The sequence below is a fragment of the Buteo buteo genome, chromosome 19, assembly GCF_964188355.1.
Source record: "Buteo buteo chromosome 19, bButBut1.hap1.1, whole genome shotgun sequence".
Classification (NCBI taxonomy): Eukaryota; Metazoa; Chordata; class Aves; order Accipitriformes; family Accipitridae; genus Buteo; species Buteo buteo.
The window spans coordinates 22454406-22480486 of record NC_134189.1 but is presented as its reverse complement, the minus strand read 5'-3'; the positions used below and the strand labels follow the sequence as shown (position 1 = coordinate 22480486).

Here is a 26081-nt window from a genome sequence, read left to right as displayed (position 1 = left end):
AAGCCTAGAATACGTTAGTTGTACTCCCTCCTTGGAATGAGTCCACCAGTGCCCCAGGTGTCTGTAGGTAGAGCGTAACGGCAAGCAGCATCAAATACTTTCAGATAAATGGTTGTCTTGCTTCCTTTGAAATTAGTGCAAGCTCTGGCTGGTCAATGAGAAGGGGGGAAAAAAAAAAAAACCAACAAAGGTTAAAATATATTTACCTCACTGCTGGCAAAGAACAGGGAAAAGTCATGTTGAAAATCCAGTGGTTTATTCTTGGCAACTCTGCTTTGCTAATGCACCAAACTGGAGAGGAAGAAGAAACCATTACTGGCACCACAGCTTTGGGTCTTCTTCGGCACACAAAGCTCTGCCGTGGGCAGAGAGCAAGCACAAAGTCTAAGCCCAGCCTATTCACATTCACTATTAGAGAAACAACCAGCCAGCCTTGGGAAGACAAGCAAACCCAAAGCTTTTTGAAAGAGTGTTTGAAATGGATTAAGCCAGGTGGAATTGGGTCATGGGGGAAACGTTTTAGTTACATTAGGTCTGTATCTAATCTGATTGTGCTGCATAGACACCTCAATATACTACAAGCCAGCAAAAGAGTAGAGGAAGCCTAGTAAAAATTTTACAAGTGTATTTTCTACAAAAACCTCTGAGCATCCATGAGTTTTTAAAATTATAAAATATGTATCCCCAAAATGAGATGGAGAAGTATAGCTCTATTTATAGCCCTGATACAATGACTTTTCACGGAAAAGGTCAGGTACCTATTATTTGACTGAAGATCCATTGGTGCAACCCTATGTGAAGGGCAAACTTACGCTACAAGGTACTCATTTTGTACCGGAGCTTACTGAGTAGACAAACAGTGTATTGGCCCAGATTTTTTCTGGAAGGAGCTGGTAAACAAAAACTACAAAGCAACTGGCCATGTTCCCGGGTAGGACAAAATCACGTTTTGCTGCCATTTACCAGTTAAGACTCGGCCGGCACGACAAGAAAGGCAGGACGAAAGCACCACGTTTGGCTCTGACTCATTTCCCAGTGGCCGGGTCTTCGGCAGGATGGCCGTAGTGGTGTATTTACATGGGCACCAATTTAATCAAACATAACCTTACCTGATAAAAACCTAAATAAAACTAAGTAATGACTTTGAGATTTAATCCACAGTTTGAAGTGTTTAACAACCCTCCTACATTTAGAATAAATATTCTAACAACTTTCTTCTGAGGTTCGAGTGCATGACTTCAGAGAGAAAAGGAACTAAGGTTTGGCATTAAGAAACAGCAGGTATGCAAGGATGCAAACAACTGCATGCTGGAAAATGAAATCATTTAGAACTTGAGTTGAGGAGAACTAGGAACTTCCAACACCAGGAAAATATCACAATGTTTATTTTTCTCCTGCCTCAAGACTGATTCATCAAATGCAATAATAAAAATATTACATAGAAATTGCAAAGCTCTTAATTTTGTTACTCTCTATCAAAACAATTTCAGCATCCCTTGACTGATATGTTTTGATCTGTTGAATTCATCTTACGCATTTCATTTTGAGCTAGCTCAATGTTCAGCAGCACTTTTCAGTGGTGCCAGGGTGCTGCCTCCTGCAAAGGAGCAGTGAAGGAGCTCACAACCTTCTTCACTGCTACAGGGCATCCCATCCATATTCTCTTGCCAACTGGGGTTGGTTGCTTAAAGGGGAGACTGCATGACAGCACTGGGGAACATGGTCTGATCAGAGAGCCAGCCACGGGACTGCAGCTCCCCTTCCCAGGAAGGAAAGCACCATGGTTTAATGCGGAGTCTCTGCCAGTCAAAGCATCTGGGGCCATTTCAACATCAGACTCACCTGAAACAAAGTACTGTTGGGAAGCCTGTTAGGAAGATTCAGATTGGTTTGAAAATCTCAGCAAGATCTAATTTTTTGCTCAGAATAAAAGAAATATTTTGTGGTCACTGAATTGTTATCAAGTATGCAATGCAAGTAGCTCTCTTGGAGCACCGACACACATGGAGAAAACTCTTAGTACAAAATGCCAGATGTATGACGATCTAATTTTGTTTTCCATTGTTTTCTCAACCAGATGGTTTTATATCATACCCCTGACCATGGTTCACAAAGCATCGAAAATTTAGCTTTAAAAAAATTAATTATTATTTTCAAACTCTCCTTTTACTGCCTTGGATTGTATTTTGTTGTGGTAGATACTTGTTAAAGTTCATTCTCTCCTTCCATGCAGTCTATTCCTCATCACTTGCAGCACTGTACACTTCACAGTTACAGTGGACCATTTTGGTTCAAACATTTGTATCTCCACTATTGGCTCACAAGAATGTCCTTCCTCCCATTGCAGTGGCTCTTTTCCTAAGAAGCCTTTTAATTGAAGGGTAATTCAGAGGCTGGTCACTCCAACATGCCTATTTCCAGTCCTAGCTGAGACATCAAGGGCTTTTTCAAGGTATTTTTAGGTGTAAGAATTTAAATAACTTACTGTTAGCCTATCCAACACTGATGACTGGGTCATTTCAGACCATGAGTGAGAGACGCAAATGTCCAAAGTGATGAGCGATTTTGTTTGCTTTCCTTTTGACTGCTTAAGAATTGATGCTTACTCTTTTGAAAGTGCCCTTTGGAACATAGACCAAGGATGACACTGTGTGAAAGCACTCCCAATCACTGCTCATTTGGCAGGGAAGTGTTTCATCTGGTGTCACGTCCAGTAACATGCCCTTCCCAGCGGCACTTCTTCTTCCCAGGATTTACAGCCCAGTGTAATCCAGGGTGGCCGTGAGACTCCCTCATCCCGTAAGTCCAGCTTCTATCCAAAATACAGTATGGAAACAACTCAGGGGCGCAGGAGGGAGTGGTATATTATTAGACATCTCCAGGGTAAGCGAATCATGGGAAACAGGCAGCAAGAGGTTGAGAAGACTGGTTTTCACCAGATAAATTTGATTAATTTTTGGATGGGTTACACAATTAGTGGGTGAAGGGAATACAAGAGATACAATGTGTTTGGATTTTAGTAAAATATTTGATCCCGTGTCCCATGAAGCCATCAGTGGAGAAATTAGTCCAAAATGGCTTGGAAAAGAAGTATGAACATGTGGGCTGCAAACTGGCTAGAAGACCAGAAACAAAGGGTAATGATAAACAGCAATGAATCAAATTAGAAGGACTTTGTTTTTTCTTTCCCAAGGTGTTAAAATGATCAGTGTTAGCACCAGTGTTATTAAACTGCATTCATCATCAAGGATGCATGAATGATCTGCATATGAACAAAAGTTGCAGTTGATAAACTGGGAAGAAATAGAAACACAAGCAAGGAATTAAAAAAAAAAAAAAGCAGAGGTATTAAGGAGTTTCTGCTGGAGCCTGGAAAATAAAGGGGTGGGAGAAGAATCAGGTGGGGATCTGGACTAAGGCAGTGATACTGAGGAGAATAACAGTCTGGAAGTGGCGAGTTAAAAATGGACCTGATCCCAGGGGTACCCAGCGCTCAGGCTGCAATCCAGCAAACTCCCTAAGCAGGTGCTTAACTTCAGGCATGTAAATAGTTACGGAGTCCCTGAGAATGAAACTAAGCTGGCTAAACCTTTGCCGAATTGAGATCAGACTGCTCAGCACCCTGCAGATTGAGCCCTTCGCCGTTTTTCCCCCACGATGCATCTTTCATCTGCTCAATACGCATTTAGGCTATGGGCTCGAGGGGCTGTCTCTTAAGGAGCTGTACCCAGCAGCTGTGGATTCTGCACACACAAAAGGATTTTGGAAGTCCAAGTTCAGCTCAGCTTCAAGGAGAAAGAAGACTGAAAATTTCACAGTTCTCCATGGACAAAAATTTCATCAGCAATGATAAATTGCTTCAGAACAATCCAGAAGATTTCAGTTTGTGCTCAGATATTCTTTGATAGCGAGATCACACAAACTCAATAAAAAGTCTTATTGAAAGAGTTGTTTCAAAGTGAAAAATGATACTATTTTATTTAAAAGAAGAAAAAAAAAAAAGAAAAAAAGTTAGACTGGGTCTTTTCCTGAGTTTTCCTTTACACCATTTTAGAGAAACTGAAACCAGTTTACAAAAGAACTCAACATTTTACAGGATTGGCATTTTCTAATGAAAATTGTCTGATCTGTCCTTTTCTCCTTGCATTCATCTAGTACTTCTCTATCTTTGCCATAATAAATACTGAAATGATATTACTGATTGCCTGCATGCCTTGTACAAGAATTTCTAATATTCTTTTTCTCACCAGCAATTCACATGCTACCCAGTGCACACTGTTCCTACTGCTCTCCAGTCCCAAGACCGGCAAATAGCCTTTCCCTTCGCAACTCATCAGAAACTTCACCTCCAGCTCTGCTTGGCCCTGAAAACTTCATAGAGTTTGTCGCTTTTTTTAGAACATTTCTGCTGGGTCAACTCTTTGGCGGCGGGGCGGGGGGGGGGAGGTGTTCAAAACAAAACAAACCGGAAAACAGCATAGAACTTCCTCCACACAGTACCTAGAGTGTCTTATGAGGTCTTGTGGCTTTTTCTTATGGCCTCAAGTTCCGGAGCCATAGATTATGGAAGAATTTTTATCTTCCCAGAAAAAAAAACCAACTTGAAAGTAAGGCTTCAGCGTTCAAACTTAAAAGGAATGAAATGTACTGCTGTTTTCAAGCCCATGTGTTTTAGGGGATCCTTGCTCCTGGTTTGTTAAGGTTTACGCTGGCAATGTAGCAGCTATCACACCAGGACGCCATCCAACAACTTGCTACATTACTATTTTACCTCCTTATCAGAAGGCTTCGTCTCATCACCTGCCACCCCAAAGTCCCCACCATAGCTCTGCCCCAAACTCCAGCCGGGACTGTGCCACCGCTCAAAGAAACCTCCACCATTCGGAAGAGGAAACACCCAGGAAACTCTCTGACAACTTCTTAGAAGCTCCTTTTCCTCCACACCCATGTGGTTTTTGACTCGATAGTGACTCAAACCGTCACCAGAGGACTTCTGGGTAGAAAGCTTATGCAAATGAAGCTCTACCGCTGACTATCCCTCCCCTTAATCAGCAACAAGTGGGAGCGGAGAGCTCCCTGGTCGAAGCCCCTGCCAGTCCAGCAGTGCCCCCCAACCTCCCCCTACCTCCTGCCCTCCTTGCAGCGAGGTCTTTTCCATCCCCCCGAACACTGGCAGGGGAAAAGGAGCTATGGTCAGGCTCACAACCTCATCCGTATCCTGCTGAAGGCTGTGATCTGTAACTGGGACGTTACTACCGAGGCACCATGAGGAAAAAGCTTTATCAAAAATGGAAACACTTGAGAAGTGGTTAAAACTGAGCAGGATGGTGCCTACCAACAGAAGATGCTTAGGCTCCCGGAGACTTTGAGGGACACATCAGGTATGTACTTTTCTTGTGCAATACCATGCACCTCGCAACGTTAAATTCCGTCTGCCCTTCCAATCTTCTTTCCTTTATTTTTAGCCCATGAAGATGAAGTTTGAGAAACTTACAAAGAGAAGATTATAACTAAATGGGAAAACTCCCAGAGGGAGAGAATTATGCCTGTGATTGGAGTCCATAGGTGTTAGCATCACCTCCATGGGAGCTGGCGAGAAGATTGAAGTGCTCTTCGCTTGCACCAGCTGATGAATACCATGCTTCCATGAAAACTGTGGGTTTTGCCTTTCCCTGGTCAACCACAGTTTGAAGGAAGATGTGCGTCACCATGCAGGGCTCCTCAGAGCACTGAAACCTCCAGCATCCCTGGCTAGTGCTCATGCTGACATCCTCCAAACAGAAGCAGTCTGCTGACTGACAGAGCCTTTGGAAGCTGTTTGATGAAGAACCAACTTTTAGGATCAACAGGGAAGTAAAACTCCCTGTTAGTGCAGCAGCTGACCATCCCAGCAAAGTCCTTGATCTCTCCCACTCTTCCATGTTACACTCTTCCCATGGCTTTGCTTTGGGCTTTTCCTGCAGGACTTTCTCACGCAGTGCTGAAAAACCTTCTGAGCTGTGGTGGGGTCGTTGGGAATAAATGGTTGATGAACCCCTTTTTGCTCAGAACCTTTGTCCAGTGGCCAGTGATTTGCAGAGGACTTGCCTTGGTGATGAAGGTGATCCCTTCCAATCCCATGCTACTTCTTAGAGCAAAATTTTTATTTCTCTTGTCTACAAAGTATAGTCTCCATTAATAAGGCTTTATGGATAATAATAATTCTTCGGTGCAAAATATTAAGTGTGTAATATATCACTGTGTAAGCAATCCCCCCAACACACTTTGTTTTCTTTAAGTCTCTAGCTAAAAGCGGTTTATAACATTTGGGTTGTCGCCGATATTGTGTTCCTTCACCTCAGCTCCTTGGTTTGTTCAGATTACTGCCAGATTTCTTAATTCCCCCTCATGCCAACTGAGACGATGCAGTATCTCTGGGCCAGTACCATGCTGCAGCCTGTCAAAATGTGATGGAAGATGGCCCTGAAGCCTTCCTTGACTTAAACTGCAGCTGTCATTTTCATTCAGTGCCCACTGTTGTAGCTTAGCTCCTGCTGGCACAGCACCCTATGCAGAGTTGAAGCCGTGCTTTTTGCTGCACACAAAATTTTCACTTTTCACACAAAGGACAGTTTTAACTCTCCCCTCCTTCCCTCCCCAAAAAGCTTCCTCTTGCTCCTCTGACTTTTCTTCTCTCGCCCTGTTCCTTCTGTGTCTAAGGTCCCACACAGTTTTCTCCCCTCACTGCCCCGTCCATGCTTTCACCACAGTATTAAGCCATCGTTAGCGGGAGCAGAAAACAAAAGGATTCAGAGGAACCTCTTCCCAGGCTCTCAGTGTCAGATGAGGTGTATTTGCAATAGGGTAGGGCTAGCAGCAACATCTCCCGAGGCTGAGACCCCGCTCTTAGGATGACACTTCATCTACACCGACTGGGGAGCACCGTCCCAAGCAGGGCTGGTAGCCACAACCCATTACGGTACCGGCCACACATGCAGCAGGACAATGAGAGGCAGCAGGTGGGGCTGAACTGAAGGGCAGGGAGCCCAGGGAAGAAATTAGATGGTACCATTCAGCATGCTGAGCGGCAATCACAGGACACCAGACGCACGGCCGCTGCCAAGTTTCTGTAGGGGTTGGGGAAGAGAAGAGCAGCATGGAAAGGTCCGTGGGAGAGCGAAGAGGCTCTGCTCTGTTTTGCGAGGAGCACTTTCCCTACGTAAAGACCGGTAGAGGAGAAAGTGCACATTTGTCGGCAAGTGCCAACAATGGGCTAGATGTGTCCATTATACCGCTACCTCTTCACGCTTCTTTTCCTCATCCCTTTCAGTTACAGGTCCTGATCTCACCCATAGGATGAAAACAGGGACTAACTTTTCCAAAGCAGAAGCTGGCATTCTGGCTTTGTGTCAGTCTATGTGAGAGCTAATTCTGCCGGAGCATTGCATTTTTTTCAGTTGACCACAAGATAAAATGTCTCTCAAGTCTGACTCTTCTCCACAAGGCTGTAATGCACATAGACCTACACCAACAGAGCAATGTGCCTTGGCAGGCTGACATTTGCCCAAGGCTGTCTTCGCTGTCTTAAGCTGTTAAAAATCATGTAACATTTTCACTCTGCCCTTCTATCTGCTGTAAGCATTTCGTATAACAGGTGAATGCCATGGAAGCCTTCACGTAGTTCTCCTCGCAGCTCTCTTGTTGCTGGGGAAGTGGACCACAGGTCTAAAACAACTGGGCTGCCCTAAGAGAAGGTGGAGCTGAACCCAAGTCTCCGCGCTGGCACACGGACATGCGTTCCCGGGTGTCTGACTCTACACAAACACAAATCCATGGCACAATCTTTTCCCCAGCAACCTTGCAATACCACATGTAAGCCAAGAGACGAATGAAGCAAAGCAGGAAAACAATGGGACACAGCTGAGCCAGTTCGGACCAAGGATCCACCCAGCCCTCTATCTTGTCTCCAGCTATTCCCAAATTTCTTTTACCGCTTTCTTTCTCTGTTCCAGTATCAGGCCTGGGTTTGGTGCTTCCCCCTGCCTCCTACCATCCTTACACCAGAGCCCACCGCTGGCAGTGTCCCAAGCAGCTGTGACACAGGGCTCTCTCGGGGAGGCTGAGCAGAGCTGGGCATAACCCTTCTACCCTCCCTTATCCATCTGTCTGCATATCCCTCCCCCCGTCCTGAGCCCACACTGCTCTCCCCAGCACGCACAAATGTCCACGCTGGCAAAGCCCCTTGGCAGAGGGGGCAAAGGGTGGCCAGCTCTGTGCCAAACCCATCGTCGTACACCCCAGCCTTCCCCTTCCCTCCTCAAAAAAGCCTCCTGCACTTTCCCTGGGGGGAGCTGGCTGGAGAACTCCCCGTGGTGCCCCCTCCCATGGCACCGGGATCTGTCTCTGTCCTTGTGCCCACTACTCGTGCAAGAGCGGGCAGTGGATGGTGCCAGCTAAATGGGTCAGTCGCTGCTGGCTCGGGGTTTTTTTCATATGTGCAGAAGAGTTACTTCAAGAATGGAAAAAAAGTTAAGGAAACAGGAAAAGCAAACAAATAAAACTGATGTCCCCAGGGTCCACAGGCAAAACCCAAAGCTGTAAGGAAACGTGAGGGAGATGCAAGAACGGGACAAGCGTACATGATACTTCCCCACGTGCGCTCCCGTTGCCATCCCGCTCAGGAGACAATGGCAGTCAGTGTGCCCGGCCGGGCCCACCGTCCTCTGTCTGCCGAACAGCTGGCAAAATTTACTGAATCGAACCTCAGAGCGTGCCTGAGATGGACGTACGTCGAGATAACTGTATCTGCTTTCCTTGTAGACAGAGGGAAGCTATGTGATTTGCACGTGTCAGAGCTGGAGCTATCCGGGAAGCCCTGATCCTCTCTTAATCTCTGACCACTAAAAACAGGGGCTCCCCTTGGAAGGCAACGTCCAAGTTAAATGGCTGATAGAAATGTAAGCACTAGGCTGTGAGATAGCATTTCCCTTTCTGTCACATGAAAGATGAGTTCATTATAGAACATCCTCTCTGAAGCCTGTAGGGAAAAGCTTGCAGGCTCACAGATAGAACAGATTGAGTTATGTCTTCCTTCGCTTTCAGTGAGTACAAGTACAAGGATTTTTATTGTCCGCAACGTTAGCAACATGGCATCGTCCAAAAGACCTTGTTCATTTATCAGCTTTCTTAAAAATCTTTTGTTCACAAGCCCGTTTGTGTGTGAACACAGAAAAAAATTCAGCTCTCTCTCATATCAGCCTGCAGCTGTTCAGTGACAGAAGGACTCAAAAGCTACGGATATGAACATGGGAAAATCCATCCAAAGCAGAAGGAAGACACAGTAAGCAACAGCTGCATGACAAGAATATGCTGTTTCTGTAGTGTGAGATTAAAAAAAAAAGCTACGGTTACAGTAAGCATCAGAAAGTTGTCAGCAAACATTATAATTGTGATTCAGTTCAGAAGAGAAGCAAAATTACTTCTCTTTCTAACTTTCTCTAGGTATCTGATGCTCTTCTGGACATATGTTCTGATTCCCAACAGGGTTTGGAAACTCTGAGCCAGAAGCTGGGTCCTTTGAACCATCTTCTAAGTGCTGGAGCCAGCAGATTTCAATCTGTCCCTGACTTTCACAGGAAAAAGGACAAAACGACGGAAAAAAAATAACCCGCAGTCCCCCAACCTGCTAAATCCTTTCAAAACCCTGCATGTAATATTCTGATTATTCATAACAGGGCTGTGATCGGGTCACAGCATGTTGGACCTATGTGCTTTTTATGCTTCCTTAAACCAAACAGATCCCAGGCACAGTAGATTTCTAAGTGTGTTCTCAGGGCATGGGTCCTCCCTCGAGTACTTCTCCCCGAGACCCCACAGCCAGAACCAGAGACTAATGCTGGCTTTGCCAGCTCTCTGGGAGTTTCAGCTTATACTTCTGCAGGCACCCCACCCTTGCAGGCCCTCTACTTTATAATTTAGCACCTCAGGGATAAACCAACTATTAAAATACATAGCAGATCGACTAAGTAACGTTTGCCAAAAAGAATTGCTCTCTACTTGAGATGCGCAAGAAAATATATAGAGCTAAATTGTGCAACAGAAGATCCCATCTGTACTTCCCCCTGTCTGGTTCTTGGCCACCCTTTGTCAGCCCCTTTCCAGGTCGTCTCAGGAGGACCTCCTTTCACTCCTGCACAAAGTGGTATCACATCAAATTGAAGCCTTTCTTCTGCAGCTCCAGTTCACAGGTACCCTCTCATTATAAAGCACTCTCTGGCAGAAGGATGTTCCTCACACTTTTTTACCCTCTCAAGGTTGCTTTGCAGAAGGCTTCTTAGCCCTGCTTCCAAGGGAGTGCTTGTCCCTCAATCCCAGCCAGCTCCAGAGAAGCTGGGAAGCCTGACCTTCTCCAGGATGGAGCAATTCATTTGTTATCTGAAGATAACAAGCCCATTCAGGTGCCAACACTCTCTAATAGTCCATCTATTCACAGAGAAAGCAGCTCCACTCCCTTCTTTCCCAGTGCAATGTTTGTGAGATAAGGGCACAACAGAAGACAGTGCCAGAACATAAGGGTGGAAACCACCTATAAAATGAAACTGGGATTCTAGACTGTGCACAGATTCTTTAAAAATACTACTCATCCCGTCCACTTTGATGAGAGAGTTGTTTCTGTTCAGGTACTGCTCCGACATTGGAAAGGCAGTACTACTCCAAGATATGCTGTGACGCTCTTGTAGGACGTTGCTTTACACCACAGAGCCTCAGCCTCCCATTTGTAGAAGATGAAATGATGCTTTCCTAACCCGTGGGTCATTGTGAAGCATCTGTTCTGAGGATGGTGATTGCTACCAATGAGCCTTATAAATAAAGATCTGAAACCCAAGAAAGAAACAGTTCATGTCTGCGCATCAGAACAGCCACTGAGGCAAAAGGTCTCCTAGCCCCGTGCCCGGACTCTGCCAGCAGACAATACCGAGGGAAGAGTTGAAAAACAGGATGAGGAACTAGCAGCATTGCGCCAGGAGCTAACTCCTGGTTCAAAGAGGCAAGATGAGGTGAAAGCCGGGGTGAGAGTTTCAGCATACAGAGAAATGAGAGAGCAGCACAGCAGAGTTTTGCTAGGGGTACTAGATTTGCGACATCAGGGATGAAGAGCGAGCATAGCTCACAACTAAGAATGGAGCCAAGGGAGGAGACAGTGGAGATCTGGAGTTTTCAATGAAGGAGAGCAGTGTGGAACACGTGCTAGTGATTTTCTTAGTTAATAAGGCAGTTTAGTTCCATTTACCAATAAAGCCCACATCTACAGATCCTGCACACTACATCCTGAGCTATGTATATGGAGTTATGCCAGTGGACAGCAAGCACCTATCACTGCTTCTTGCTGTTTTTCAGATACACCAAAGGAAACTTCAAGGTGATGGACAAACGTGGCAGCCAGGCAAACTCTGACCAGGCACAAGGGAAAGGTTCTTCTTCCCTGAGAGTGGTGCAGCACTGAGGAAGATTACCCAGAGAGACTGTGGGCTCTGCATCCTTGGATATTTTGGCTGGACAAGGCCCTGAGCAACCCCACCTAGCTTGGAAGGTGGCCCTGCTGTGAGCAGTGGATTGGACTAGATGACTTCCAACCTAACTCTTTCTATGAGTAATGTTTCTCTCAGCCTTGTATATATTTACATCCAGTACGACAGCTGAAAGGCAGCAACCACCCACAGGGAGCATCAAGTCACGCATAGGAAGTTGTGTATGGCCGTGAACACCGACTTTGGAACCAGGGAAAACAGCGATCAAGGAAAAGGGTTTCCTAGTCGAGAGCAAACCAAAATGCTGTAGAAGCGAGGTAGCAGAGCTGCAACGAGGAGAGCAGGACGCTTCTTCTGGTAGCCCTGGCCAGAGAAATCACTGGGCAGAGAAAGCCCTGGGCAGAGAAATTGCTCCCCATCGCCCAGCTGCTGCCGAAGTGTTTTGCCCCTGTGGGGTGATGGAGGAGCTTTGGGGGCTCTCTAGGAGCAGCAGCAGTGGATTTCACAGAGACCCGTGAGAATTTCTTTCCACTTCAACAAGAGGGCAGCTATTGTTTCAGCTGCCTTCCTCTCTAGGCTCCTGCCCAAGCGACTTTCTCACCCACATCAGGAGTTTTGTCCAGACCAAACGGGAACCCCTTTAGACTTTGGATGTAACTCAGGCAAAGCAGACACGACTTTCGCCATGCCTAGCAAGACACCCCAGTCAGCCAAAAACTACCTGCATGAAATCAGTCCCGGAGGTCTTTGCTCCCCGTTACTCACACAAATGCCCAGCAAAGACTCAACAAGGGCAGCAGTCCTGAGCATGAGGACTTGGGGTAGCAAGAGATGCTAAGGAGCTCATGGGTGAGAAGGGTTTCACACCACCCACAGTTTCTTACTTCTCAAGAAAACCATGTCTTCAAAAGCCATGTGGCACCTGGCAAGCGACTGAAGACTCTGGCTGTAATTGCCACTGTGAAAAGAGGCACAGCCTTTCAAAATGCTTTAATTTCACAACTAACTTCAAAATGTGTGCTGCTTCATTTGTAGCACACTGGTGCTGAGACACTCCATTACAGGAATAAAATACTGCATTCCCAAAAGAGAAGAAGAGAAAAAAGAAGAAAATGATAGTACTGCATTCAAGTGGTCATTAATATTATATACAATGTAACATTTTAGGCTATTAATGTTTTAAAAGTTAATTTTCCCACGTGTAGGTGTAATTGACACAGAGCAGAGTAGTAAAGTATCTAAAGTATTTATCCGTGGGAATAGCTTTTAATTCAGCAGGTTTGGAAGAGGAAATTAACAAGTAAAATTGTTTACTTCAATAGAGGGCATTTATTTACACTGTTTTATTTTGATTTACTCTTGTTTTGGTTTTTATGTGCTCATCTGCTTGTCAGGCAATAAAGTTTTCTTCATTCCATTTGTTTGTTTGACCATGTTAAAAAGACTGAAGTCACCAGATCCAGAGAGTATTTCATAGTCCCTGGAATGCAAAGGGGACGTGCAAGATACTATATTGATGGTTATTTAAGCCAGAATACTTGTGAAACTAGTATTTCTTTATGGACAGTTTTTGATGCTTTTACAGAGGAAGCAAGCCAAGTGCTGAGGGGAAACCTAGCTTTTCTTCCCTTTAAAAATCCACCTATTTTCAGAACTTGGATGTGCTCTATACATCTGCACAAAATGAGCAGTCCAGCTTATCCCCATAACAAGTTGTCACTTAACGCAGTCGTTCACACGGTTTCCAAAACAAAATCTCATACTGATGTAGCTCCATATAAAATACCTCGCTATTTGCCAGACAATATATGCCTCATATGTTTCAGCAAACCATTCAGCGTGGGAACCTGTGTCAGGGTAATTCTCTCACTGCAGATTAACAGAATCATTACACTTACCTTTAAAATACAGCTGCTTCTGGGAATAAATACTGTGATTATTTAGCAGCTCACAGCAATGTTAAGACAACCAAGGCATGCAGTATCCCTTCCCAACTCCCCATAAAAGGAGCAATTTGCTTTGAAGGTCTTCCTCTCCCCTTCCCTGTTTGTATAGACCTGGGCATGCTTCACACGTATATTAAATGTAAAATCTTTGCCTCGGTGTAGACAGAAAGAAAATAAAACAGAATTGAAGCGCCACATTTGTTTTGGTAAGAGCAAAACAACATGTATTGGATGAAGACTTGAGAGACTGCAGAGAAAAGTCAGAACGTTACTTTTGAAGGAAGGTGTGTGACAGCATGATGCTTCAAAACTTGGAGATCAGCTGAAGGTGTGGGGACACAGAGTCTTTTATTAATCTTTCCTAACAGTCTGGAAGGAAAAAAGATTGTACATTTCATGTTAAAGCCATCTATGAACTAAGAACTGATACTGACATCCCAGAGAGCAGGGAAACCACTCAGTGGAATGCAAGAGGTTAACAGCAAAGTCAATTTTAAGGAGAAAAGCAAGCTGATTCATAAGCAGAGGGGAAAAAAAGAAAGGGTTCTGTCACCTTCAGATCCTATCATACTATTAACGATGAAAGAGATGTCAGTGGTTCCTACCTGTAATTTGTCAGAACTGTTCTTGCTCTTTCAAATATCTGCTCCAAAAGCCAACTTTCTTCCCCACACCGCTTAGCAAAAAAAAAAAAAAAAAAAAAAGAACGACGGTGTTTATGTACAGTTCTGCATACCAGGGGCCCAATCCTGTAAAAAAGATGTCAGGAGCCCTCCCTTGCCATTGAGTTCCTGGCGTGTGGGAGGCACCTGTGATGTATTCCTGCTCCCTGTAAACGAACCGCAGCCTTATCACCCAGCTCACCCAGGAGGGGATCGAGTCGGCAGCAGTCGCTGCAAAGTACATGGCACCCCCGCAAGATAAGGCACCAGGACAGTTAAGCAACACAAAAATTTCCCTGTCCCCCGTCTAGCAAGAACAATCTCAATCCTAGACTTTCAGCTCCAGCAGAAATTTCTCATCTGTTTCAACTCCTTTGCTGCAGGAAAAACTGCAAGATCTCACCCTAATTCTGCATGTGCCTGTGTTACCACAGATTATGGGTTCTATACAGATTCACAGATCAAATCGTTTTCAGGCCAGAACGCATTAGGGGGATTATGTATCTGATTTTTTGGGGTGTAACAGTGGTCACAGAACCCCACACTGTAACTCCTCCTTCAACTCTGCGACTGTGACTTGTGGTAGAATATACTTTTTAGGCTTTAACCCCACCTCACCTTAAAAACAGAGCCCTAAATGAAATATGAAAGTTTAAACTTGCAGTTGAAAAGTTCACTTTGTTGCTAGCCTAAATGTACCATTTCTGCCTCCACCATCCTAAATCTCCCTAAATTTCTCCAGATTTCTCTAGCTTACTACCTTCATGTCAAACCTGGGAGTGTCTTCGGGCTAATTGTGATGAATTTACAAAGTCTTCCAGCCTAAAAACTGAGTCCCAGGTACATGATCATTGTTGTAGCTCTTTTTTGAGTCCCTTCCCATCTAGCCTAATAAAGAAATCTATGAGTGGAGTTGTGCACTCCTTGCACTGGGCACTGCACAAACACAGCTCCTAATTACTGCTCTGAAGAAGTTTAAGCTAAGGATGAGAAAGGATAAAGAAGAAACTTTGCATAAAACAGAAAGGAGTAAATAATTAAAAATATGTTAAGCAATCACACAGTGCTCATTAGTTAATGCTGTAACTGTTGTGCCTGCATAGAATCACCCTCTAAAGACAAGTATAGTTTTATTACAGGATATATTTCACCTGCTCAGTAATTATGTTGTTTAAGGTGGCTGTTACTGATAAAGCTGCCACTACACAGGTATTTGGAGTTGAAAATTACCTGCACAATTAAAAATAACTCCTTGAAAAATACATGGGCAATGTGCAGCAGTTCCTGTGGTAACCAAATCCTTTTCTAGTCTTTAATCAGAAACCAGAGGAAAGAAGAGATAATTTTTATCATGTTGTTCCTGTTGAATGCACTGCATGGAATTTACCTGTGAACAGCTAAAACTCAGATATCAAAAAAAAAAAAAAAAAAAAAAAAAGAAAGAAACCACCGAGATAGACTGCTTCCAGTGACTGAGGCTGGAATAATTGTATTTGAAATCTATTGCACATTTTATTATTCACGGTGTTTGTTTGCTTTTGGGGCTTTCCTCAGCTTGGACAGTGGAAACACATTCATCTGTTTCTTTTTTGGCTTCCAGTCGGTTTCACTTTCAGATTCTCATGTTTCACACTCCAGCCTTCAGGTTTCAAGCACTGCAAGGGAATACTTCTTTCATTTAAACAAACAAAAAACCTGCGGCCGCCGGGCGCACACACAACACGTCGAGGGGGCTGCGGTTCAAAGGCAAAGCTTGATCCCACACTGTCCCCTGAAGCATCTTCAAGATGGTTCTCCGGGACTTGCAAAGAAAAGAAATGAAGGAAATCGGAGTGATGGCGAATTAAGGATGTATTTAAAAAAAAAAAAAGCCAAGAGCCACCTCGTTTTGCAGCGCTCTCGGACTAACACCAATAAAATACCATTACATATAACCGATTTCATGATAACTGAGCGTGGGATTAATGTTGAGGAGCCGTGACACCAGACCTGATGACCTGATGGAGAAGGGCTCCCAGGGCATAAGCGGTGACCGCAGGATTGCGCCCCCCCCCCCCCGGCGGCCGCGGTGGGGCTGGGAGCAGGACAGCAGGACAGCAGGACAGCAGGACGGGGAGGGGGGGAAAGGCGGTTGTCCCGGGAGCGCGGTTCCTCCGCGGCCGCGGCGGCTCCGCGCACCGCTGCTCCGCGGGAGCGCCCGCCTGGGGCTGCGCGCACCGCCGGGGGGGGGGACCATGTACCGCCGACGTTTGATTTAATCCTTTATGCTTTTAAACGGGCGAAGCAGCTCAGCTAAAGAAGGGGAGCGAGTGCGAAAAGTTTTTCTTTTTTTTTTTCCTTTTTTTTTTCTTTTTTTTTTTTCTCCCGGAGGGAGGGTGGTATTTAACATATGGCACTCGGTAATCTCTACACGGAGGCTGTTAAAACATCTGCTCCCTTCCAAACGCGTGCGGCAGCGCCCGTGGGCAGGGGGACAAGGGGAAGGGACAGCACGGGCACGCTGGCTTCCGCGCCCGCGGGTCCTCCGCCGGCCGCGCTTCGCAGCACCGGCGTTTCCCCGTTGGGAAACGGGTACCGCCTGTATAAAAGCCGTCGCACCGGGGAAAAGTCGGGTGGGGGTTTTTTTGTTTGGGGTTTGTTGTTTTTTTTTTTCTTTTCACGACGTCGCTGCAGATCAACGGCACCTCCGCGTGCAGGGCTGGCATGCTTCCATTTATTGATTTAGGGTTTGCTTTTTTTTTTTCCCCTAACGGGACCCCCCCCCCCCCCTTCCCAGCAAGGTGGCGGGGAGGCAGTGACCCGCCCGCCGCATCCTTGGCTGCTCCCCCCCGGCGGTCGCCCCATCGCGGGGTGCAGGGGTGGGGGGGGTCCCCGCATCCCTCCCCCGGTCTCCGCGGCTCCCGGCAGCCGTGCCGTGCCCCAGACATCACCCCACTTCGGAAAGTCGGTGCTGGACAATTAGGACACCCGTTGTCTTCCCCACCCGAAACCCACATAAATCACAATCGCTGCATTGTCGGGCTACAAAGCCAGACGGGAGCGCTTATGAATTTAAGTTTGGAGAAGGAAAACGTGCGCTGACACAACACGCTCCCTGTTCACAGGAGTAGCCAGGAAGGGGAAATGAATGGTGGAAGTTAAAGAGCCTTTCATTGCGGAGCACGCCGCGTCGCAGCGGGTCCCCGCTCGCCGCCCTCGACGTACGGCGGGGGGGGTGTGTGTGTGCGCCCCCTCCTCGCTCCTTTCCTTCGCCCTTCTAAAACGCCAGCCTTGCCGGGTAAAGCTCTGCCCAATTCCGCCCAAGGCAGGCTCGGTCCCGGTAAGCTCCAGCCTCGGGGTTGGGGTTGGGGGGGGGGGGGCGAGGGGCCACACACGGTGCCCGGCAGCCCCCGGACGGCGGCCCCCGCCGGGAGCTGCTCGCTTCGGGGATGGGATGGGACGGGGGACACGGAACTGATTTTTGCGGAGAAATGCTGCTAGCAACGCGTGGAAGGCTCGGCTGGTCCGGTGGGGCCGGGGGGGGGGGATACTGCTGGCTTTTTGGTGGCCAAGTAGCCATTTGCTCCGACGGGCCGGGTGAGGTGCGGGGCCGTCCCAGCCGGTTTTTGCAAGGGAACCTTTGCCGCCGGACTCGGAAGAGATGCAACCCACGGCCACGCCGGTCCCATCCCTCCCGTCCCTTTGGATGCCGAAGGGGCGAGGGCTGGCGTGGGACGGGGGCGCGTTTGCCCACTCGCGGGCGACGACGGCCGGTCGCCCGCTTTTCCCGATACCGGCAGGAACCCTGCGGCTCCCAGGAGCGGCTGTACGGTCAGGTGAGGGGGGGCTTCACCTCGGCCCCTTCCCTCCCGAGCTGCTTTCGATGCCGGGCAGCACGCGTCCTTAAAATATAATCTGCCCGGTAACAATCAGCGCGCAGCGGCGAGAGCCCCAGAGCTATTGGCTATGCAAATAGAGGGAGGGGAAGCGGCTCCCCAAACTCCCCACTCACACTTTTAAGGCGGTATTTCTCCCCCCCCAAACCCCCCCCCAAGCCAAGCCCACCTCGCCGGTTCCCGACCCGGGGCGGGGGGGGAGCTGCTCCGGGGAGCGTGTTCCTGGCATAGCCCGGCGGGGCCACCGCCGTTCCGTGCCCGCCCCGGGGGTAGCTCATCCCCCCCGGGGGCAGCTCTTTTCCCCCCTCGGGAGCCTCTGCCGTAATAGCAAGGCAGCGGCAGAGACCTCGCAAAGTTGACACATAGTGCAGGCGGGGAGCGAGTGCGACGCCGGCGAAGTGCGAGGAGGGTGGAAGGCACCGGTGCGGGGCATAACTCCTCTCCTCCCCCCCCCCAAAAAAAAAAAAACACCCTCCCTCCTTCCCCCCCCCCGCTGCGTTTCCTAGAAAGTTGTATCAGTGTGGCCATGCAGTGCTAAAACGGTTCGCTTGCTAGAAACGCGTGTGTGTGTGTGTGTGTGTGTGCCGGAGGAAGTAGCGTGGTGATTATTGTTCGATTTCACCCCCAAAACGCCGGGGAAGCCCAAGCCCTAAAAAGAGTTTTGGGGTCTTTTTCGGGTTTGCTGTTAGGCTGCAGGGAGCTCTGGCCCCCTCCGGCTGCAGACTAAAGGGGTGCCGGAGGGGGGGGGGAGTGGGTCAAGGGCTTGACTTGGGCGGGGGGGGGCACACGATGATGGGACGTGGATCTGGCACCCCGCAAAGCCAGGACGTTTCATCTTTCGCCCCCATCGTCTCGGTGGGTACCGAGAGGGAGCCCTTAGTTTCTTGCAATAAGAAAAAAGGGGGGGGGGAATAGATTCAGACGGGCTCCCGCAGAAGGAAAGTGTGGAACGGATTTCATTTGGTCGCTGGAAGGAAGAAAAAGAGAAGCTGTCATTTGTGTGTGTCCCTATACGAGGGCCTCCTGGTTCCTTGTTAGCTTATAGAGAGGAAAAAAAAAAAAAAAAGAAACCGCGTTTGATGTTACGTCTGACCAGCTGCTGTTCTCCATAATAACAAGAGAGAGAGAACTGCCTGCCCTGGCGAGTTGCGTCACTTTGCTTCAACTTTAGGCTAGAAATCAAGAGAGAGGGAGAGCCGAGTTTCAAGGGAGGCAGGAGCGAGCTGGAAAGCCCTGCCGTCTTCCTCCCACCCACCTACCCCTCCTCCTTTACCCCTCTCCTTTCCCCACCCCTTTCCCCCCTCCCTCCCCCCCCCCAAAAAAAAAAAAAAAGAAAAACCAAAAAAAAAAAAACTTTTCCATCAGAGAAAGAGGGAGATCTCTTTGGAAACATGGAGCTGCTGTGCTGCGAGGTGGATCCCATGAGGAGAGCTCTGCCTGACCCAAACTTGCTCTACGATGACCGCGTTTTGCACAACTTACTCACCATAGAGGAGAGGTATCTGCCCCAGTGCTCCTACTTCAAATGCGTCCAGAAGGACATCCAGCCCTTCATGAGGAGGATGGTGGCCACTTGGATGCTGGAGGTTTGTATCCCGCTGCCTTCCCCCGGCCCCCTCACAGCGGTACCGGCCCGGGGCGAGGGGGGGGGGGGGCGGCCGGTTACGGTTTCCCCACCACCTCCGCTTCGTCCCGTGTGTGTGTCCCCCCCCCCCCACTCCTCCTTTGCAGCCTCTCGCCCCTCCGGTCGCGGTGGGGGTTTCTTGTTGTATTTGTGTATTCCCCCCCCCCCCCCCCGCCGCCGTCTCCTTCTCCCCCCCCCTCAGAGCTCACCCGGTGCGGTGGGGGAAGGGGCGCGGGGAGCATCGGCAGCCCCCCCCCCCCTTGGAAATTGGCCCCTTCCGGGGGGGGCTGCTGCAAAGCGGGGTGCTGGGGGGGGTGGAAGAGTGAGTTGGAAAAGTCATTTGCAATTAAAAAGCAAAAGAAACAGCCGCCTCCGGGAGCGCTTGAGATTGAGGCTTTTCTGGGAAAAGGGAGCTGCGCCCGGGGCAGGGCGAGGAACGGGGGGTGGGGGGGGGTGGGTGCCCGCTGCCCCCCGCGTTTTTGCCCAGCGAGGATTTCATGCCCACGTATGCAGTGGTGAGAACGTGCCTTTTTTTTTTTTTTTTTTTTTTTTTTCGCCATGTTGCGTTGCATTGCAACTCTGCTGAGAGGCGCCGAGCCCGTCTTCTCTCCCCCCCCCCCCCCCTTTTCCAAGAAGGGGCTCGAAAATGCACCCCGCCACTGCGTCCCGCTCCCCCCCCACCCCGGCGGGGGGCTCTCGGGAAGCCCGAGTGGGTGGCGACCCCCCCCCCCCTTCACCCCGATACTTTGGGCGGCAGCGGGCCCAGATCCCCGCAGAGTCGCTTGCTTTAACCCTGGCCCCACCACCCATCGTTTACCCCTTCGGATCTCATTTGGGGGGGATTTTTCCCGGAGCAAACCCCCTGAGTTGGAAAGATCAGACTCTCCCCTTGGTTTTCATGTGCGAGTTGTGTTTTTTCTCCCCGGCTCCGATTTTTAGTAAATTTTTGAAAGAATTTTTTTTCGCTCGCTCCTGCTAAAAGGATTCAGGCTGCTCGGGCTCTCCCCACCCCACCTCGCCCTCGCTGTGTCTCCCGTCCTTCCCCCCCCCCCCCCGTGCCGGATCGGGGGCGCAGGGCTGGGGGACACCCCCCGGGGGAATTTTTGCAATTGTCGGAAACGATAGGGGATCGTCCCGGGATGCCACCGGCACCAAAACCGGGAGCCTCGGGGAAGTTTTAATATTTTTATCGATTTTTTGAAAATATGACGAAATCAAAAAAAAAAAGAGGAGAAAAAAATTGGGTCGCAAAAAAAAAAAAAAAAGTCGGAGGCTGCTCGCTTGCTGCTGGATGGGGCTTTTCGGCTCTCCCACACAGTGTCTTGAATTCATTTCTTACTGAATGAACTAAAGGAATGTGAAAGCCGATTGACAGCCTTCCCAGCCTCTCCAGAGATCTCCCCCTCCCCCAAAATTTAGCTCCCCGGGAAACAAAAATAGCAGGACCCGTAGCAGGGAGGCAGCGGTCTGTTTCGTGGGATCACTCATTTATTTATTTTTTCCTTCTTGTCTCTTTCTCTCCCCCCCCCGCCCCGGCCCCAAATCCTCCCCTCCCCACCCCACCCTCCTCGCTCGCAGGTCTGTGAAGAGCAGAAGTGCGAAGAAGAAGTTTTCCCTCTGGCCATGAATTACTTGGACAGATTCTTAGCTGTGGTGCCCACTCGAAAGTGCCATCTGCAACTGCTGGGAGCAGTGTGCATGTTCCTGGCCTCCAAGCTCAAAGAGACAATCCCCCTCACAGCCGAGAAGCTGTGCATATATACGGACAATTCCATCAAACCCCAAGAGCTGCTGGTAAGCAGCCCCCCCCTCTCCTCGCCCCCCCCCCCCCCCCAGCCTTCCACCTTTTCTCCGGCAGCTCTTGCGCTGGCCGCCTTCTCCTTCCCCTCTCCCTTTCTTTGCACGGCAAGCCGTCGCTTTTGCCACCCCGGCCTTTTAAAAAAAAAAAAAAAAATCACCCTTTTAATTTATTTTTTTTTAATGCATTCAGTGAATTGTCAAAAAAAAAAAAGGGGCTAAAGCCTCGGCAGAGGGGTCGACCTGAAGACGGCAGGCGCAGGGTGCCGGGGTGGGTGGGGGGGGGGGGGCCACCCACAGACGGGACCTCCTCCTCCGAAGCCGCCCCCGCGTGTCCGCGTCCCCCGCCCCGCGCCGTGGGCGCGGGTGTCCCCGCAAGGGACCTCGCCGGGCGCACGTGCGCGGGGCGGGCGGCGCTGCGGCGCGGCGCGGCGCTGCGGCGCCACCTGGCGGCAGACACGCGTCACCGGCCGTGACTTCACCCCCTGAAGGGCTGCCAGGCCTCCCTGAGGCGGCAGGAGCCCCCCCTCAGGGCCAGGGGCGGCCGAGCTGCTGCCGGTGGGTGCCTCTCCTCGCTGGAGACCCCCCCCCCCGGGGGAGACGGTTGCCGTCGGGAGGTGCCTGAGGTGCCGGCCGGGTTGAAGAAGTTGGGCGGCTGCTGGCGGGGGGGGGGGCCTTGTTGCCGCGACGCTGAGGTGAAAATTCTGAGGTGAAAATTCGGCTGGGTTGCGCGAGGCCCTGTCCTGGGAGAGTTCGAGCTCGAGTCAGGCGTCAGGGAAGGCAGAAGCAAAAAGAATGGCAAGTTGTTTCGGGGAATAACTTAATATTTGCGAAGCGCTTCGCGGTACGGAGCGCTAGGCACGTATTTCAGCCTCGCGGCGAGGCCCACCTTCCGTCGGGTAGCTCTGTTCTCACAGGTCCTGGTGAATGCGCCGAGCCAGCCGAATCCAGGGAGGATTTCTCCTGCGAATGGCGGGGGGAAGGCGCTGGGAATTTTCCCCTGGGAAGAGGTCGGGAGCTCACGCTTCCGCAGAGAGCTTTGCGCTACAAACCCCTGCGGTGGCCGTCCCAGACGTGGGGTGTCCCGCCGGCCGTACGGGCCGTCAGGGGAAGTGCCACGGCCCCCGGGCGAGAAGACATGGAATGACGTGCCTACCTTTTGGTGCCACGTGGATTTAAGCACGTGTTTTTAAGTGCCTTCCTGTGTTCAGTCCTCTGGATGAAGCACTCTTCTGTATCAAAATCTGTAGTGTTAGTAATGTGGGGAAGGTCAGGCCTTGGTTAACGTAATTGCCAGTACGTTCAAACATTTTCCAGGTTTTCTTGAGAAAGAAGAAACACCCCCCGCTGGTTTCTGGGGCCTTTTACATACGTGCATGTGAGATTTTTCAAGCTATGGAGGGCTCTATCATAATCCAGTAGGAATGTCTGTAGGAAAGTAACGTGCTGTTAAAGCGGGCATCTATTCAGAGAAACGACTGCAGAAATGGCATTGTGGGGTCCATGTTTATGGTTTCTCAGCAACGCTGGTTGACGTCTCCTCGGCTGCAAAATTAAAGGACTTTTTTTCGACTTGCCAGCTCTACAAGCTTAGCTGGGGCTCCCCGCCACGCTGGGCTCCATCAGGCTCACGCATCATCAGGACTCAAGAATCAGTGCATGGAATTTAGTTAATAGCTAATAGTTGATGCATGAGACAGAAACGAGCCCAAGGCCTGAGCTTTGCTCACTCTACGGGGCACTGTAAGGTACTCAAGACTTACTTTAAATGTTGAAGCATGTGGGTCTAGCCCTGCTTGAACCCCGTGGCTGGTTCTGTTGATGAGGTACCATTTCTACATGTAATCACGTTGCAGGGAATGGCGAGTAGTTACGTACGCGCCCGAGCTTTCCTTTGATTTCGCTGGGAGTTTTGGGCGTGCAAAGAATGTGGGAATGGATCCTACGTGATTTATTGGCCGATAATTTGCACAGACTAATTCTTGGCTGTGTTACGTGCATTTCCTTTCTGCAAAGCCTGTCTTGGAGTAGTTTAAGCACCATCAAATCTGTCTGCAGGAGCTTTTGAGTACAGTTTTGGGAGGGAATGCCATCAAGCTAACTTCCCCACTTGTGAAAAAAAGAATGTATATCTAGGTTATTTTTGTGCATGGTTATCCCTAGGGCTTTAAATGGCTATAAAGTAAGGACTATAGCCATTTAAAAGAAGTTACTAGGAAAGGACCACAGTGACCTTGGCAATATCTAATTGCAGGCTAAACTTTCTGGGTGGGCATTCAACACTGGATACAAAAAAAGTAAAATCTTGGCAGGAGCTGCCAGGTCTCATTATTTTCAGTAGAGCTTGACATTTCCAGTGTTTAAAAAGAAAAAAGAATAAAAAGAATAAAGTCAACAACTTCAAAGCAGTAGGGGCATACGGAAAAAAATGTTTGAGCAAAACCAATTTAGCAGCGATATAATTACAATCAGAGAAATGAGCGAAGTGGGTTTTTTTCAGGCTTGCTTATGCCTTTTCCTTTCTTCCCTCCCCGTACCCCCCTGCAGGAATGGGAGCTGGTGGTGCTGGGGAAGTTGAAGTGGAACCTCGCAGCTGTCACCCCACACGATTTCATTGAACACATCCTAAGGAAGTTGCCTCTACCTAAAGACAAACTGCTTTTGATCCGGAAGCATGCACAAACGTTCATTGCCCTTTGTGCCACAGGTAGGCCGAGGTGCTCTGGGTGCTCCTGCTGCTTGTCGTGTGGTTGAAAGGGCAGATTAGTCACTGGTGGTACGAAGGCTTTTCACCCCCTCCATCCTTACATGATGCAGGAAGAGCGGCTGAAGAGCAGCTCAAGCGGGTGGGACTCTTTGCAAAAGGCATTGTGAATCAGGCCCCGAAACTGCGTATAAACGGAATTCTGGCAGTCGGGAGCTGTAGTGCAGTTGCAGTCCTGCTCTTCCTAACGCGTGCGGTGCTTTTGCAGTGAAGTCAGTAAGATGGGATTAGACCATATGATTTTCTACTTTGCCCATTCACAAAGTCTTTTTTAAAGGGCCGCAGATAGTTTGTAAGGACAGATGTGGGACAGCCAAAATACTAGAAGCTGTTACGGCACATTAGCCCAAAATACATTGGGCTAACGCATTAGATTAATGTGTTTGTAAATTTTTCATTAACTGGACGCTGTCCACATAAAAGGTAAAAATTGTATTTTAGCATGTACATGATATTACCACATCACTGAAGCATAGGGAGTGACAATTTAAGAAGTAATGACTTCTTTTTTAAACATTTGAGTTCTTTCCCTAATTTCACTCCAAGAAAGCAGTGAAACTAGTCTGTCTCATAGGGAAACGTTACACTCCCCTTTTGTCATATGTTTGGCTGAATACAGTTTCTGAAGATTTAGATGAGAATAATTGCTTCTGTGGAAGAGAGGCATTTAATTTATACCTGTCTGCAAAACACCATTTGGGTTTTTTTGTTGGTGGTGGGTTTTTTTTTCCCCAGTGACTTCTAGAAAATAAGCGTACTCTGATTTTCATCCCAAGGATTAATAGTTAAACCACTTCTTAGAAGCTAGACTTGGAACAGATAAACAGCATGCAGTGTTTTCCAGGGTTATTATCAAGTAGTATATGGCTCAATGTTTGAATTCACTACAGTTGGACATACCTTGTCCTTTGTGATAGGAACTGTTCTGCCTGGGTGTTTGCAGAGGGGGAAGGAAGATGGGGTGCAGCTTTTGGGTATGAATGTCTGCTGCTGTGCCTGCTTCGCAGTATTTGAGATGTAGTGATTGCTTTTACAATATAGGCCAGTTTTTGCTACCTCAGTTGATCTGTTTTAGAGAATCTTATATGGGCTGGGTTAGGGTAAGTGACTTTTTGGTTACCAAGATGCTTTCCCTTCTTTTCCCACTGCTGCGTGATCCTTTTCAGGCAAAAGACCACAGGACTCAATAGAAATATTGCTCAAAGTCTGCAGGATTGCTCTTGGTAATTAATCAGACATTTCTGGACTAATTAGTTTTTTACTTTAGGGTTAATCTGTTACATCAGCTTTGCCTGCTTTCTTTGTCTTTGCCCCTTACCCAGGATTCATTCACGCTGCCCTTCTTCTTCTGAAGAAGATAGTCTTTCCCATGGACGTTTCTCTGGATCCTAACAACACCATCAGCCATCAACCTCCAGCATACCTGGATGTTGTCTTCCAAACCAGATCAATCTTCTCTCTCTTTGCTTTCACGTCCTACAATAGTGTTTTGGTTGGTTTTGTTTTATCCAAGAGGACATTTTCTTGAGTGACATAGATTTCTTTATGATTTAACTTTTCAAATTCTGGTTTGTAATCCTTTGCCCTTAGAAGTTTTCTGTATAACCAAACCATTGCAGGCTTGTGGACCATGAAGGAGTTTCCAAAGTCCACGGCTTCTTTCCACTCTTTCTCCATGAATTCTTTGATGGTTAGCTCCATGCTTTACTAGTCCATTTACTGAGATCCAGACCAGCATCCCCTTTCCCACCCGTAGCTCAGTCATGCACTTCTCTCATGTGCTTCCCCGTGTGATCTACTTCTCATGTTGTATGTCTCCAATGGGTGAACCGAAGTCCTTCACCTAGTGTTTAAAGAGGCAACAAGTCAGTTTCTTTTCTTGCAAGTGAAAGACATAATTGACTGC

At 48.5% G+C, this 26081-nt stretch overlaps 1 protein-coding gene across 1 annotated transcript in view; it reads left to right on the top strand.

The window, feature by feature from the left end:
• The first annotated feature begins 19046 nt into the window (after positions 1-19046).
• Positions 19047-26081, top strand: part of CCND2 (cyclin D2) — a 38743-nt gene continuing 31708 nt past the window's right edge. The window contains exons 1-3 of the mRNA XM_075051658.1: positions 19047-19576; positions 21193-21408; positions 23959-24118. Coding sequence (XP_074907759.1) covers positions 19382-19576; positions 21193-21408; positions 23959-24118 — 571 coding nt within the window. The 5' untranslated portion in view covers positions 19047-19381. The remainder of the gene's footprint in view (positions 19577-21192; positions 21409-23958; positions 24119-26081) is intronic.